Below are 13,536 nucleotides of genomic sequence, written 5' to 3'. Positions count from 1 at the left end.
GGTGGAAGGTGTTTGTTTTTTAATGTTTGCCACAAGTCCTTATCCTGCTGTGGTGTTCTGAACTTGGCGCCTGAGGGTGATTCTGTCCTGTTCTTCTGTTAGGCTTCCTGTGTAGGTGAGGTGCTCGTATTTGGGTGCAGGCAGGGATGTGCATAAGAAAGTGAAAGACAATAAGCTCAAGGAAGACGTGTTAGTCTGGGTATTTGAGGGGATCATCAGGACATTGGTCAGCCTGGTACATGTTCTCAGTCCCCCCATGCCCTCTTCCTGGAAAAGGAACTTTGGGTGTCTGCCCACGAGCTCCAGGTGAAGGGGAGTGGGGAGGGCCAGGCTCGAGCCTGAGGAACCAGGGAGCCATGGTGCAGTCCTTCCATTTCCAGCCCATGCAGCCAGTGGAACCTTCTGCTGAATGTTGCTGTCAGGTGCCTGGAATCACCCTTGCTCGTTGCTGACTCCTTCAGTGCACTAAATGGTAGGGAATTTGTGTTATAACCCAGTCACTGACACTGATGAGATGACCTTGGGTAACCTCTCAGGTATCTTGGTTTCATTTGCCTTCCTTATAAAATAAGGCATAAATGTAGCAGATTGGATGAGATCATTTTTTGAGGCACTTTTCTTATCTCTAAGATCTGTGAACTTTTAAGTGGTCATCTTCAGTGTCATGTAAGATTTCAGAGCAAAAAGCAAATGAAATTTGAAGCAGAAGAACTTTAATAATCACATTGAAATTTAGCTGGTAGGGGTTATCCTTGAAAATGATCTCAGTATTTAATGGAACTTCTTTGCTTTTAGCTGATGATTTCAGCTCTCAGGATAATCTTGATGACCCAGAAGCTGGTGGATGGGATGCGACCTTGACTGGGGAAGAAGAAGAGGAGTTCTTTGAATTGCAGATTGTGAAGCAGCATGATGGGGAGGTAAGGAAAGCGTAACTTGGGACGATCAGATGAAAAGTGGTTTCCTTCACCTCTCCTCGTGCTTTTTGAAACAATAAGGCAATCATGCCAGTGCTTTACATTTCTCAAAATACATAAAGGAAAACCTTTCATCATGAATTCCAGAAGAATAGAGCTTGAACATCGTATTACATCCATTCACCTTTTCCTTCCTTTCCTGGTAACTTGTACTGAGCTTGTGTGAGCAGTTCAGATCAGCAGCGGTCGGGAGCTTGAGGCTCTCTCTGTTCCTCAACCAGTGAGAGATGGGGCTGCGGAAGTGTGTGGAGGTAAAATGGCACCAGGTTTGGGATTTGCTTTGGGATTTTTTTGTTTTGTTTTTGTTTTTAGATGGAGTCTTGCTCTGTCACCCAGGCTGGAGTACAGTGGCAGGATCTTGGCTCACTGCAGCCTCTGCCTCCTGGGTTCAAGTGATTCTCCTGCCTCAGCCTCCCGAGCAGCTGGGACTATAAGTGTGCGCCACCATGCCTGGCTAATTTTTTTTTTTTTTAAGTAGAGGTGGAGTTTCACCATGTTGGCCAAGCTGGTCTTCAACTCCTGACCTGAAGTGATCGTCTGCCTTGGCCTCCCAAAGTGCTGGGATTACAGGTGTGAGCCACTGCGCCTGGCTGGGATTTGCTTTGAAATCATTTTGTAAGGACTTTTTTATTTATTTATTTATTTATTTTTTATTGAGATGGAGTCTTGCTCTGTTGCCCAGGCTGGAGTGCAATGGTGCGATCTCAGCTCACTGCAATCTCTGCCTCCTGGGTTCAAGTGATCCTCTTGCCTCAACCTCCCAAGTAGCTGTGAGTACAGGTGCACGCCATCACGCCTGGCTAATTTTTGTATTTTTAGTAGAGATGGGGTTTCACCGTGTTGGTCACGCTGGTCTGGAACTCCTGACCTCAAGTGATCTACTTGCCTCGGCTTCCCAAAGTGCTGGGATGACAGACATGAGCCACCGCGCCCGGCCAGGATTTATTAAAAAGGAAAAGAATAGGTGAAAGCAGTGTGGTGACATCTTGATTTTCATGGTTGAATCTGAGTGATGGGTATCTCACGGGAGTTTATTTTCTAATTTTGAGTATGTTTGAAAAATTATGAAATATATTCAGGAAGGAAAGCTGATATGTGATATTTGGGGACACATCATTACTTAATAGTGTCCCTAAGAAGCGAAACTTGAGTCTTAACAGTGAGGAGTCAGTCCGACACACACAGCGGCTATGCGTTCTATAGAATAGTGGGCCAGCACCCTTCCAGTTCAGCAGAGTCAAGCGTGACAAGGAAGGGCCGAGGAGCTATTGCAGATTAGAGTAGACTAGAGAAACGTGACAACTAAAGGCAGTGTGTGGTTCCGGGATGGGAAAATTGAAAAATTTGAATATGGATTCTATATTAAATAATAGTGTATTGCTGTTAAATTTCCTAGATATGATATGTGACTTACTTGAAAGTGGTTTAGTGAAAGTAATAATGTGTGTGTGTGAGTTGTGAGAAAGAGAAGCAAAAGTGGCCAAATGGTAGCAGTTGGTGCATCGCGATGAAAGGGGTACAAATCACTTGACTGAATTTTTGCAACCTTTCTTGACATTTGAGCATTTTTTAATACAAATTTTAAAAGTAAGCCAGTCAAGATCATCATGCTCTATACTTTTCAGGCTAAGGTGATTGTGGCCACACTGTCACACTCCATTGTCTTTTCAGGGCAGCTGTCATAGTAGAACTTTGCTGGTGACTGGCATGTGCCCTTTCAGCCTGAGCCAAGGTGGTTTCCTTGAAAGAGTTTTCATGTTTCTGGAGAAGAGAGAAACCTGTTTCCTCTCTGTTTTCTCTGCAGGTGAAAGCAGAAGCCTCCTGGGACTCTGCGGTACATGGCTGCCCTCAGCTCAGCAGGGGCACGCCTGCGGATGAGCGATTGTTCCTGATCGTGCGTGTGACGGTCCAGCTCAGCCACCCTGCTGACATGCAACTGGTGTTACGCAAGAGAATCTGTGTCAGTGTTCACGGCCGGCAGGTTAGTCTTCAGTGGAAGAAACAACTCTAACCACAGTTGCGACCTGAGGGTAGGGCCGTGCAGTGCTTGCTCTTAACCTTCTGTCCAAACAGGCTCCCGGAAGCACTGAGCTTTTCTTTTCCAGGTGACTGCTGCTGTCCTGTACCCATGCTTGCTTCAAGCCCCAGATGTGTCACTTGCTCCTGGACAGTATTCTTACACTGAGTCTTTCTTAGGGCAGATTCACAAATCATGGTTATTCTTTTGAGTACCACACAGCCCTGTCAAGGGCAAGGTCAGTGTTTGGTTGTTGCCTTTTCATCTGGGCCCTGTCAGATGAGGAGTTTCCCCTCTTACTCTGCTCTTTCCAGCCTTTTTTTTTTTTTTTTAAGATAGAGTCTTGCTCTGTTGCTCAGGCTGGAGTACAGTGATGTGATCATAGCTCACTGCAGCCGTCATCTCCTGGGCTCAGGTGATCCTTCCACCTCATCCTCCCCAGTAGCTGGGACCACAGGCGCGTGCCACCACATCCGGCTAATTTTTTGTATTCCTTATGGAGACGGGGTCTCGCCATGCTGCCAGGGTGCATTCCAGACCTTTTACCTCTTGCAGTCTTTGATTTGTATATTTGGCTTTGGGATAAAAAGGTGAATAAGAAATGAGCCCAGTGCAGTGGCGCATGCCTGCTTTCCCAGCAACTCAGGAGGCTGAGGCAGCAGGATTACTTGAGTCTAGGAGTTTGAGTCCAGTCTGGGCGATGCATCTCAAAAAACAAACAAAAAAGAAGTCTGTGTCCTTAAAGAGCCAAGTGGATTTGCGTAGGTAGATACGTAACAGGCAACTGCTCTCGGCCTGAGCTGAGCACGTGGTGCAGGTCCTCATCACTCGTGGTGAGAATGCAGGTAAGAGAAGGAAGAATTCAGCCCCAGGGAGTCGGGGTGGTGGGGGCGCTTCAGAGAGGAGGGCAGCATTTGAACTGGGACTTAGAGAGGAGGGGCATTGGCCAGGCATAGCAGGAGGAGATGCAGTTCCATGAGTAGGAGGAAATACACATGCAGAGAGAGTGGGGAGGGCAGGGCAGGACAGGGCAGGATCGGGGACCGCGAGGAGCTCCATGTGCTGGGGGTCCTGCCTGTGCCAGGGAGCGTGGCTCTCGCATAGTTGCAGCAGGATTATGAAGGTCCATGTGCCATATGAAGGGGTTTAGTACAAAACTTCTAGGTAAGAATTTAAGGCCGGGTGTGGTGGCTCATGCCTGTAATCCCAACACTTTGGGAGGCCGAGGCAGGCGGCTTACTTGAGGTCGGGGGTTTGAGACCAGCCTGACCAACATTCAGAAACCCTGTCTCTACTAAAACTACAAAATTAGCTGGGTGTGGTGGTGGGTGCCTGCAATCTCAGCTACTCAGGAGGCTGAGGCAAGAGAATTGCTTAAACCTGGGAGGCGGAGGTTGCTGTGAGCCAAGATTGCACCATTGCACTCCAGCCTGGGCAACAAGAGTGAAGCTCTGTCTCAAAAAAAAAAAAAAATATATATATATATTTTTTTTCCGTTACTGGTTTTGCAAATATAAGGATTTGGGAGATTGGGTCTGGGGATCCTTTTAACTGTCTTATCTCCCTTTTTTGAGGGATTCTCAATACACTGACTAAAACCAATACAGATGAAAATCTTTTCATTTAAAAGAGCACAGTCATGGTTGACAGACTCCTAGATGTAATCTCCACCCCTAAAAATTAATCTTTAGTTCTAAATGTCACACTGATATCAATCTTTGAAATGAAGACTGGCGGTAATGCCGTTAAAATTGCAGCTCTTTAGCTTGGCAATCCAACATCAATAAAATCCAGGTCACGGGGTTAGCTATAGATGTATATGGTATGCTCCCATTCACTCTCTCTGTCTTCCTTTTCTCATAAGTCTGTGAGGGTTTGAAAAAGACACACTGCTCATGAGGAGCATTTTGAAGCGCGATTTGCCATTTCGGAATTAGACATCCTGGTTGCCAGGCCCTGGGACTGACCTGGCACAACCACCGGCCCTACAGGGTCCTTGACAGAAAAGGTACATTGTATGGTCGCTGCATATCACTTGGTTTTTGTTTCTATTGTAGGGACAATAGGTTGCCATATTTTTTTTTCCTGGTTGAAATGCTGTGGAAGTATTTTTAAGGCATGCCATTCTCTCAGTTTCAGATATTTCATTCCTAAGAATGGTCATGTGGAGGGCTCTCTTCTTTATAACAAGAATAGGACCTTCCACATGACCCTAATACACACACGTCAGCTTCACTAATTCCATACAAATGGAAAACCAAAAGGTAGGATAATAGTAGCATCTGCATATCCCTTCACCACCCCTAAGGACAGCGCTCTCTATGCCTTGACTTGTGTAATTAGCCTTGGCTCAGCACTGCAAGGCTAAAGTTAAGGGAGAGAAGTAATGACATAAATGGTCTCTCTGCATTCTGAGATGCTAAAGATCATTGAATATGAAATAAATTATCATTAGCTAGGTTTGTGAAATGATGTATGTCTAAGACCAAATAGCTTGGCTTTGCTCTTTTCTTGGGGGCTTCACATGTTTCTGCCATTCCTTTTGCATGGGGAGAAAGCTTGGTGCCCATTTCATGTTCTCTCCCCTTTACCTTTGTTCCCTGATGGTATTCTGCTCTCATCCCTGCTCTCTTCAACCTCTGCAGGGTGTTCAGTCTTAACAGCATCTTGAAATGAGTCATCTATGCATTAATTCAACAGTTCAATTCCTAACTGTGCAAAGAGCGCAGTCAGCATAAACAATGACCGTGCACTCTTAAATCATTCCTCATAACGATCTTGCTTTGGTCAAGAATTTAATGCCTGGACTTGTCAATATTCATGGTACGAGATGTCCATCGTGCTGGGGAGAAAAAAAGCGTAAACCTCACCAGTCGTTGCTTCCATCTTAGTTAAAAGGTCATTTTATTGTGTGGAAGTCAACAAGCTTATATTTCTGTAGCATTTAAGCACCGTTCATCCAGATGCCTACTGCCAGTTTACAGACTTGGTGGTGTATACTTTTCCTGTGTTGGGTGTAGGACCTGTCATACACGGTGGGCATCTAATAAGTTGGTTTCGTACCATAGGACAACGTTGAGGAGACTGTACTTGGTGATTTCACTTGCTTATGTTGGAAACCTGCTCTGTTTTCTTTTGGTTAGAATGAACCAGTATTTTCCATGCTGTCTTTTGTTAGTGTAAACTCAGTTTTTCAGGTGGGAAACCATATCTTCTATTTTGTTTTTCTCTAGGGTTTTGCACAGAGTCTCCTAAAAAAGATGTCTCATCGAAGTTCTATTCCTGGCTGTGGAGTGACTTTTGAAATTGTCTCCAATATTCCAGAGGTGAAGGATATACAATTTGAATTTACTAAAAATAAACACTGAAAAAGAGCCAACTCCCTGAAAAGTGACCTACCCATGACATACATATGAAGTGAAAGTGTATGTTTAGGGAAGCTATAGATTTTTAAAGGAATTTTCTAATATCAATTCATAGTAAAATGTACTTGTGGCTTTAAAAGTTCTAGTTTTAGTATTTTGTTGAAGAACTTTCTTTTGAAAAGCAAATCAACACCTTCTTACACAGAAGATGACAGAAGAGAAACATGTTGTACCCAGGAAGGGAGGCAACATAGCATAGAGATTGCAGTTCGATCCTGAAGTCAAACAGAAATCTTGTTTCTGTGACTTATTAGCAGAGTGAACTTGCGTAAATTACTCTGAGCCCATATTTTTTTTTTCTTGTCAAATGGGGTTAGTAATATCTTTGCACAAAGTGTTTTTAAGGATCAAATGAGACAATGTGTACCAATTGTTGTGCATGTGCTAGAGAAAATGTTATTGCTACTATTGTTGTTACTATGATTATTATTTTATTAGTACTATTATTATTTCTCTTTCTGAACTAATTGAGATATTCAGAGGATTCAGAGAAGCAGAGCTTAAACTTATCCCTGGTACAAGCTTGATGGAAGATGTGGCTTATCCGTACTTCCTGATAGGTGATTCCTGAATTAGACATGTATTCATTCACCCAGGTGCCAGCACAGCTGGGAAATGGGGCATCCCTTGCAGGGCCAGGAGAAGCGAGGGTCATAAGGGAAGGACTGTGAAAAGAGAAAATTCCTTCTCCCACTCTCACCCTCAAAGAGGGGGTGTGGGCAAGGGGGTGGGGATTTCACTTCCTCGGGGTTGGAGAAGTAGGGGTGTGAGACATCAGAAGACGCTGCTCCTACCATGCCATCAACACCAGCACCAGTTCCCGTCATTTCAGGGCTTAGGATTTGCCCATTGACACTGTTGAGTATTTGAACAATAGGTGAACAGTGTATATTTTAATACAGAGATCAGGTTTTTTTTTTTTTTTTTTTTTTGAGACTGAGTCTTGCTCTGTCACCAGGTTGGAGTGCAGTGGTGTGATCTCGGCTCACTGCAACCTCCGATTCCCGGGTTCAAGTGATACGCCTGCCTCAGCCTCCCGAGTAGGTGGGATTCCAGGCACGTGCCACCATGCCCAGCTAATTTTTGTATTTTAAGTAGAGATGGGATTTCACCATGTTGGCCAGGATGCTCTCAGTCTCCTGACCTCGTGATCCGCCCGTGCTGGGATTACAGGCGTGAGCCACCATGCCCGGCCGGAGATCAGCTTTTGGAAAAGAAAAATATTACATGGTACTTAGGCTTTCTTTTAGATACCTTGTGTTGCAAAATGCTTTTGCCTCTCAAGTCATGTTGGATAGTAACTAGTTGTTTCCTGGATCTTTAAAGTGTTAGACTTGCATAGTAAATATTAACCATCTAATTATTTAATTTGGAGTTTGCAGAACATTTAAAAATTAAGCCTGTTTGCAGAGTCAGTCATTGCACGGTCTTGGGTCTGTAATAGATTGCTCTGTGTGCTTCATTCACTCTTGTTTGTAAGATTTAAAACAAGTATACATCTATGTCTAGCTAGAGACTTACTGTTTACTCTGTGTATCTAAACATTTTCTATATTTTCCAGTTGTTTCAGATCTTGTCTCTCTAAATCACTTGAATGCAGTTGAGAAACAGTGATGGCTATAGGAAACTGTTTTCATTTCTTTTCTCTCTCCATTTCCCCTCCCTTTTCCCTCCCTTTTCCTTCTCTACCACTTAGTTTCTTATGCCTTTTTAAAAAAGTGCTTTTATTCTCCAGGCGATAGGGTTTTAAAAGGAAAGAAATATGGGGGGGATCAGCTTGAAGATAAACATAACCTCATGTGATTGTGCTGTTAGTTAGCTAAACATCCAAGCTGGCAAACATTGTTCCCACATTATCAAATCCTGATGATTAAGGCAAAATGAAACATAAAGCTGATTGTGTAAAGACTAGACCTAAAAATAAAATAAAAAGATCCCTTAATAGGCAAGTTTCATCATGAAAAAGCCCCAAAAGTTCCTTGGGTTCTGTATCACAGAAGCCATTAGGGCATCATGGCCAAAAGAAGTGGCCCAGGCCAGAGACAATTTCTTTCTCCTTATAAAATTAGGATAACGTCTGTTCTTTTCAGACACTGAAAGTATTCTGTGTTGGGGTGAAAAGAATACCCTACCAGGAGACGGGAGACCTAAGTTCTAGTTTTGACTCTTGCTAATTGTGTGGTCTTCCTCTTGTCATCTAGGAAATGAGGATGATTCCTTCTTTTCATGGTTATTACGAGGCTCAGATGAATTACTGTACAAGATAAAAGTTTTTGTGAACTTAAGCCGTCTTAATCCTCCCACATTTTATCTGTTCTAAGACTCATTTAAATTTTTAAAAGTATCTTTGAAGTAGAATGTGACTTATAATTGATGGTATCTTAAAATTAACAGAGTTTGTTTTCCTCTCAATCTTGTTTAAAATATTTTGTCTTACAGTTGATGGCATTTAAGATGCAGTGGCATATGGATATACATTTTGTAGTTTTGGCATTATTATAAGAAATTTACAAGTGAATAAAGTATCTGATTTTTCCTGAGAACAGTAATTTGTTAAGAGCCCACTTTGCTTGAAATAACTAAATACATTAATAAAGCCTCTTTCTGACTGTGCACCTCCCATTTGTATGCACAGCCAGCTCACGTCCCAGGATTGGGGATCGGCTATACCAGAAAGCTCAGTGTAGGAGAACTTACCTAGATAATCTCTCCTTGGTCGGCTCCAGGCCTTTGGCCTCTGCCACTTGAGCAGAAGATTGAACCAATTCTAGAAGCTGCCATGTTCTGACTATGTCAGCTACCCTGGGCTGCTTGGTGGCAGGCGCTGAAACCCTATGTCCACTTTCTTTTCCCTACTGGGCCTCCTCCCTGGGAGGCAGTTTGATTCCCACCCTGTGTAGCAGTCACCCCAGCCCCTCTTCCCTTTCTGTGTCCCTCAGGAGTTCCAGGGCGGGGGGTAATGTTCCTGAATTGTTTTTATGGTGGTTACATTTCTGGCTAGTTGACAAAATCCTTTCTAACCAGTCATGGGTTTTTTGCAGTGGGAATGTAGTAGAGAACAGTTTTGTTGAGAATGCGCTGTGTTTCAGCTGTGCTGTGTTTAAGTTAACCAGCCTTTCAAGTGGACCTAGTCACCTAATCACCTTTTCATTATTTCCTTGGAAAAATGCTTTGGCGTTCCAAAGCTGACTTTAAAATGGAATTTTGGAATACGTTCTGTGTGTGTGTGTGCGCGTGCACGTGTACGTGTGTGTGTGTGTACATCAAGAAGCTTTTATAATGTATAACTTTCCACTCCTCAGGATGCCCAGGGAGTGGAGGAACGGGAAGCATTAGCAAGAATGGCAGCCAATGTTGAAAACCCAGCTTCTGCTGACTCGGAGGCTTATATTGAAAAGTACCTCAGGAGCGTGCTGGCTGTAGAAAACCTCCTGACGTTAGATCGTCTGCGCCAGGTTAGCCAACCGCGTGGATAGAGCGGGCAGCAGAGGCCCTGATGCAGGCTAAGTCTGTGTTTGACTCTGTAATTCACAGTGTTGTTGCACCTAACATTTGAAGAGTTCGCTCTAATGAACTTTGAATAATCCAGAGTGATTGTAATTGGGTCATTCTGTCTTACAAAGTAACAGCCTTTATTTAATTTTAAAAATCTGTTTATGGGTACATAGTAGATATATGTATTTATGGAGCTCATGTGCTGTTTTGATAAAAGCATGCAGTACGTAATAATCACGTAACAGCATTGTTTAAATAGCTAGGAATGCCTTTATAGATGGGGGATGCAAGTCTGCTGTACATGGTGTTGCTTTTGCAGTGTGTCTCTTACATGTGTTTTTCCTCTGTATGTTTTCTGATTCATAGGAAGTTGCGGTGAAGGAACAGTTAACAGGAAAAGGAAAGTTGAGCAGGAGGAGTATCAGTTCTCCAAATGTGAACAGAGTGAGTGTGTGGAACCAAGCTCTGTGCTGTGCCTGGGACTTCTCTCCTCTCCTCTTTTCTTGGGTAACTCTTCTCCACCCGTCAAACCCCATCTCCGAAACTCTTCCCTTGCCAGGACTGATGTCAGGGCCCCTGGTCTCCACCCCATTGGGTCTGTGCACCTCTGCCCCTGTTCCTACTAATATTATAGGGGAAGTAGCAGTTAAGTACCTTTCAGGTGTTTCTTATCTTTCGATCACCACTGCCTAGCATAGACTGAGGTGTTCAGTGAATGTTTGTTGAACTACACCCAAACTAGCCAAGTGCCTATGGCAAGCCAATGCCATTTTCTGGGCTTAAATTATTTTTAAGTTGAGGAGGAGTCTGGACCAGGTTCACAAACCAGTTGTTCACAAGACAGCCAGGGTGGTGTCCATGCGTCAGATACATGGGGTTGTTTCATAACAATGGCTTCAGTTTATTGTTGTTTTTAAAAACATAGATATAATTTATGTGCATATTGAACATGGGAATAATCCTTCACAAAGAAATAGGCTCTTGGCCCCTTGATTTATTACTCTTTTCCTCATTTTTGATGAAGATGTGGATATGAAAAGTGATACTTTCCTTCTAACTTCACACCAAGAGAAGTTATAGCACAAGCGTTGTGAGAAAGGGCAGCTGACCTCGGCCTTAGTGTCTGAGAGAGAAGAGAGAGCGATAGGAGGAGTTTCACGCTGGACGCCACCAACCATCTCAGACATTTAGGAAGATCACTTTAACTCAAGGCAGATAACGTCTCATTTCTTCAGAAAATGATATATTAAAATACACTGACATATGCAGAGATTCAGTGTTTGGGATCTGATAGTTTAAATAGTTTGTGAGTTTATTTACAGTTGCTACAAATACTCAGAGAAAGGAATCATAAGCTCAGGCCATGGTTAGATAACAAGTAACCTGGTATCTTTCACACAGAAGGGCTCACCCAACGCGAAATCTCTTGTTCAGGTCCAGCCGGTTGTGACCTCAGTGTGAACTGAATATCCAGATCTTATAGAAATCTCTCATCTGAAAATTGTTCATAACCAATTCAATGTTTGTAATGTCCCAAAGACCACTAGTCTGCAGCCTTCGTCATGACAACCTCTCTGCTGCCACCCAACTTTGACGTTCAGTTGACTGGGTTGGCAAAGACTGGCATTGCCTAGACCACGTTTATGCTCTGACGCATAAAGAACTAACCCGCCTTTCTTTCTTCTTCAGTTGTCTGGAAGCCGACAAGATCTCATTCCATCATACAGTCTAGGCAGCAACAAGGTAGGTGTTTTAACTATTTCTATCAGTGTTTTAAGTCCCATTTCCCATTCAGCTTTCATCTTCTCAAATCTCAGGTTATTTTTGCAAGCCAGAATTTCCTCTACTCATCTGTATTATGTGAAACTTACTGGAAAGTGTTTTAGAGTTCATTTCTTTTAATCTGCCAGTTAAAATAAGGTTTATTAGACTCTGACTACTGGGGTTGAAAAACAGTTTTTCTGCTAAAGCTTGTACTTCTGTCTAAATTTTCTTCCTATTTCTGTCAGAAAAGAAACTTCAGGTTGGGTACGGTGGCTCACGTCTGTAATCTCAGCACTTTGGGAGGCCGAGGCGGGCGGATCACGAGGTCAGGAGATGGAGACCATCCTGGCTAACACGGTGAAACCCCGTCTCTACTAAAAATACAAAAAATTAGTCGGGCGAGGTGGCAGGCACCTGTAGTCTCAGCTACTGGGGAGGCTGAGGCAGGAGAATGGCGTGAACCCCGGGGGGCGGAGCCTGCAGTGAGCCGAAATCGCACCACTGCACTCCAGCCTGGGCGACAGCGAGACTCCGTCTCAAAAAAAAGAAACTTCAAATTAGATTTTTTTTTTTTTTTTTTGAGATGGAGTTTCGCTCTTGTCACCCAGGCTGGAGTGCAATGACGCGATCTTGGCACACTACAACCTCCGCCTCCCAGGTTCAAGCGATTCTCCTGCCACAGCCTCCCGAATAGCTGGGATTACAGTCGTGTGCCACCACACCCAGCTAATTTTTATGTTTTTAGTAGAGACGGGGTTTCACCGTGTTGGCCAGGCTGGTCTCAAACTCCTGACCGCAGGTAATCCACCTGCCTCAGCCTCCCAAGGTGCTGGGATTACAGGCGTGAGCCACTGCACCCGGCCCAAATCAGATTTTTGTAGAGAAGTACTGATGTAAAATGATTGAAAATGTATGAGGAATAAGAAAATTTTATCTAAAAGTTAACATTATTTGTGAGAAGAAAGAAAAACAAGGGAACGGAAATTTTATTCGCTGGAATTTATTTACGTGTAATAGAGCCTTCCCTGTTTAGCAGAGTTTTAAGCATGGAGAACTCATTCTTATTTTTAAAAAAGGTTAGCACTCCTTGAAACTGTCTTACTTGGGCACCACACATCATAGTTTGTGCCTGTCACTTTTGAGGGGTCTGGTTAGATGTTGGTGCTGCCATCTGTGTGCAGCATGCCCCATGTTGATTTGCAGCCCTTGAGGGGGTCAGTAGTGGCTGTGGTCTTAGGAGAGCTGGGTGGGGTTCATTGTGCTATTCCTATTGTTAATTATTCTACACTGTGCTTTTGTGTATGTTTGACATTTTCCTTATAAAAACTTAAGAACAATGAAGATGAAGTCAATGCATTAATTAGACTTTTTTTTTTTTTTTTTTTGAGACAGAGTTTCGCTCTTGTTGCCCAGGCTGGAGTGCAGTGGCAGCATCTCAGCTCACTGCAACTTCTGCCTCCCAGGTTCAAGTGATTCTCCTGCCTCAGCCTCCCCAGTAGCTGGGAGTGCAGGCACTCGCCACCATGCCCTGCTAACTTTTGTATTTTTAGTAGAGACAGGGTTTCACCATGTTGGCCAGCCTGGTCTCGAACTCCTGAACTCAAGTGATCTGTCCGCCTTGGCCTCCCAAACTGCTGGGATTACAGACATAAGCCACTGCTCCTGGCTGTAGACTCTTTTTTAAGATCTAGATTATTACTAGTTTGCCTACACTATGATACATGTATATGTTTATAGACATACAAATTGCTGTCCAGCTTATCCGTTCACTGAAGCCCTGCATGAACACGGGTTTCTGTAAGTGTGCTGAAGTTTAATGCTTGTTTGTACTCTGCCAGTGATAGGTTTGATTAGCTGT

General features: G+C 43.6%; 1 protein-coding gene across 4 annotated transcripts in view; it reads left to right on the top strand.

The window, feature by feature from the left end:
* Nucleotides 1-13,536, top strand: part of KIF13B (kinesin family member 13B) — a 199,193-nt gene that overhangs the window by 140,836 nt on the left and 44,821 nt on the right. For all 4 annotated transcript variants that reach the window (XM_054560930.2, XM_054560929.2, NM_001132835.2 and 1 more), the window contains 6 exon segments: nucleotides 796-920; nucleotides 2,782-2,958; nucleotides 6,228-6,320; nucleotides 9,722-9,874; nucleotides 10,281-10,358; nucleotides 11,604-11,657. In XM_054560930.2, the coding sequence (XP_054416905.2) occupies nucleotides 796-920; nucleotides 2,782-2,958; nucleotides 6,228-6,320; nucleotides 9,722-9,874; nucleotides 10,281-10,358; nucleotides 11,604-11,657 (680 nt within the window).

The sequence above is a fragment of the Pongo abelii genome, chromosome 7, assembly GCF_028885655.2.
Source record: "Pongo abelii isolate AG06213 chromosome 7, NHGRI_mPonAbe1-v2.0_pri, whole genome shotgun sequence".
Taxonomy (NCBI): domain Eukaryota; kingdom Metazoa; phylum Chordata; class Mammalia; order Primates; family Hominidae; genus Pongo; species Pongo abelii.
Note: the sequence above shows the minus strand (reverse complement) of the source record. Positions and strands in the feature narration are given on the sequence as shown.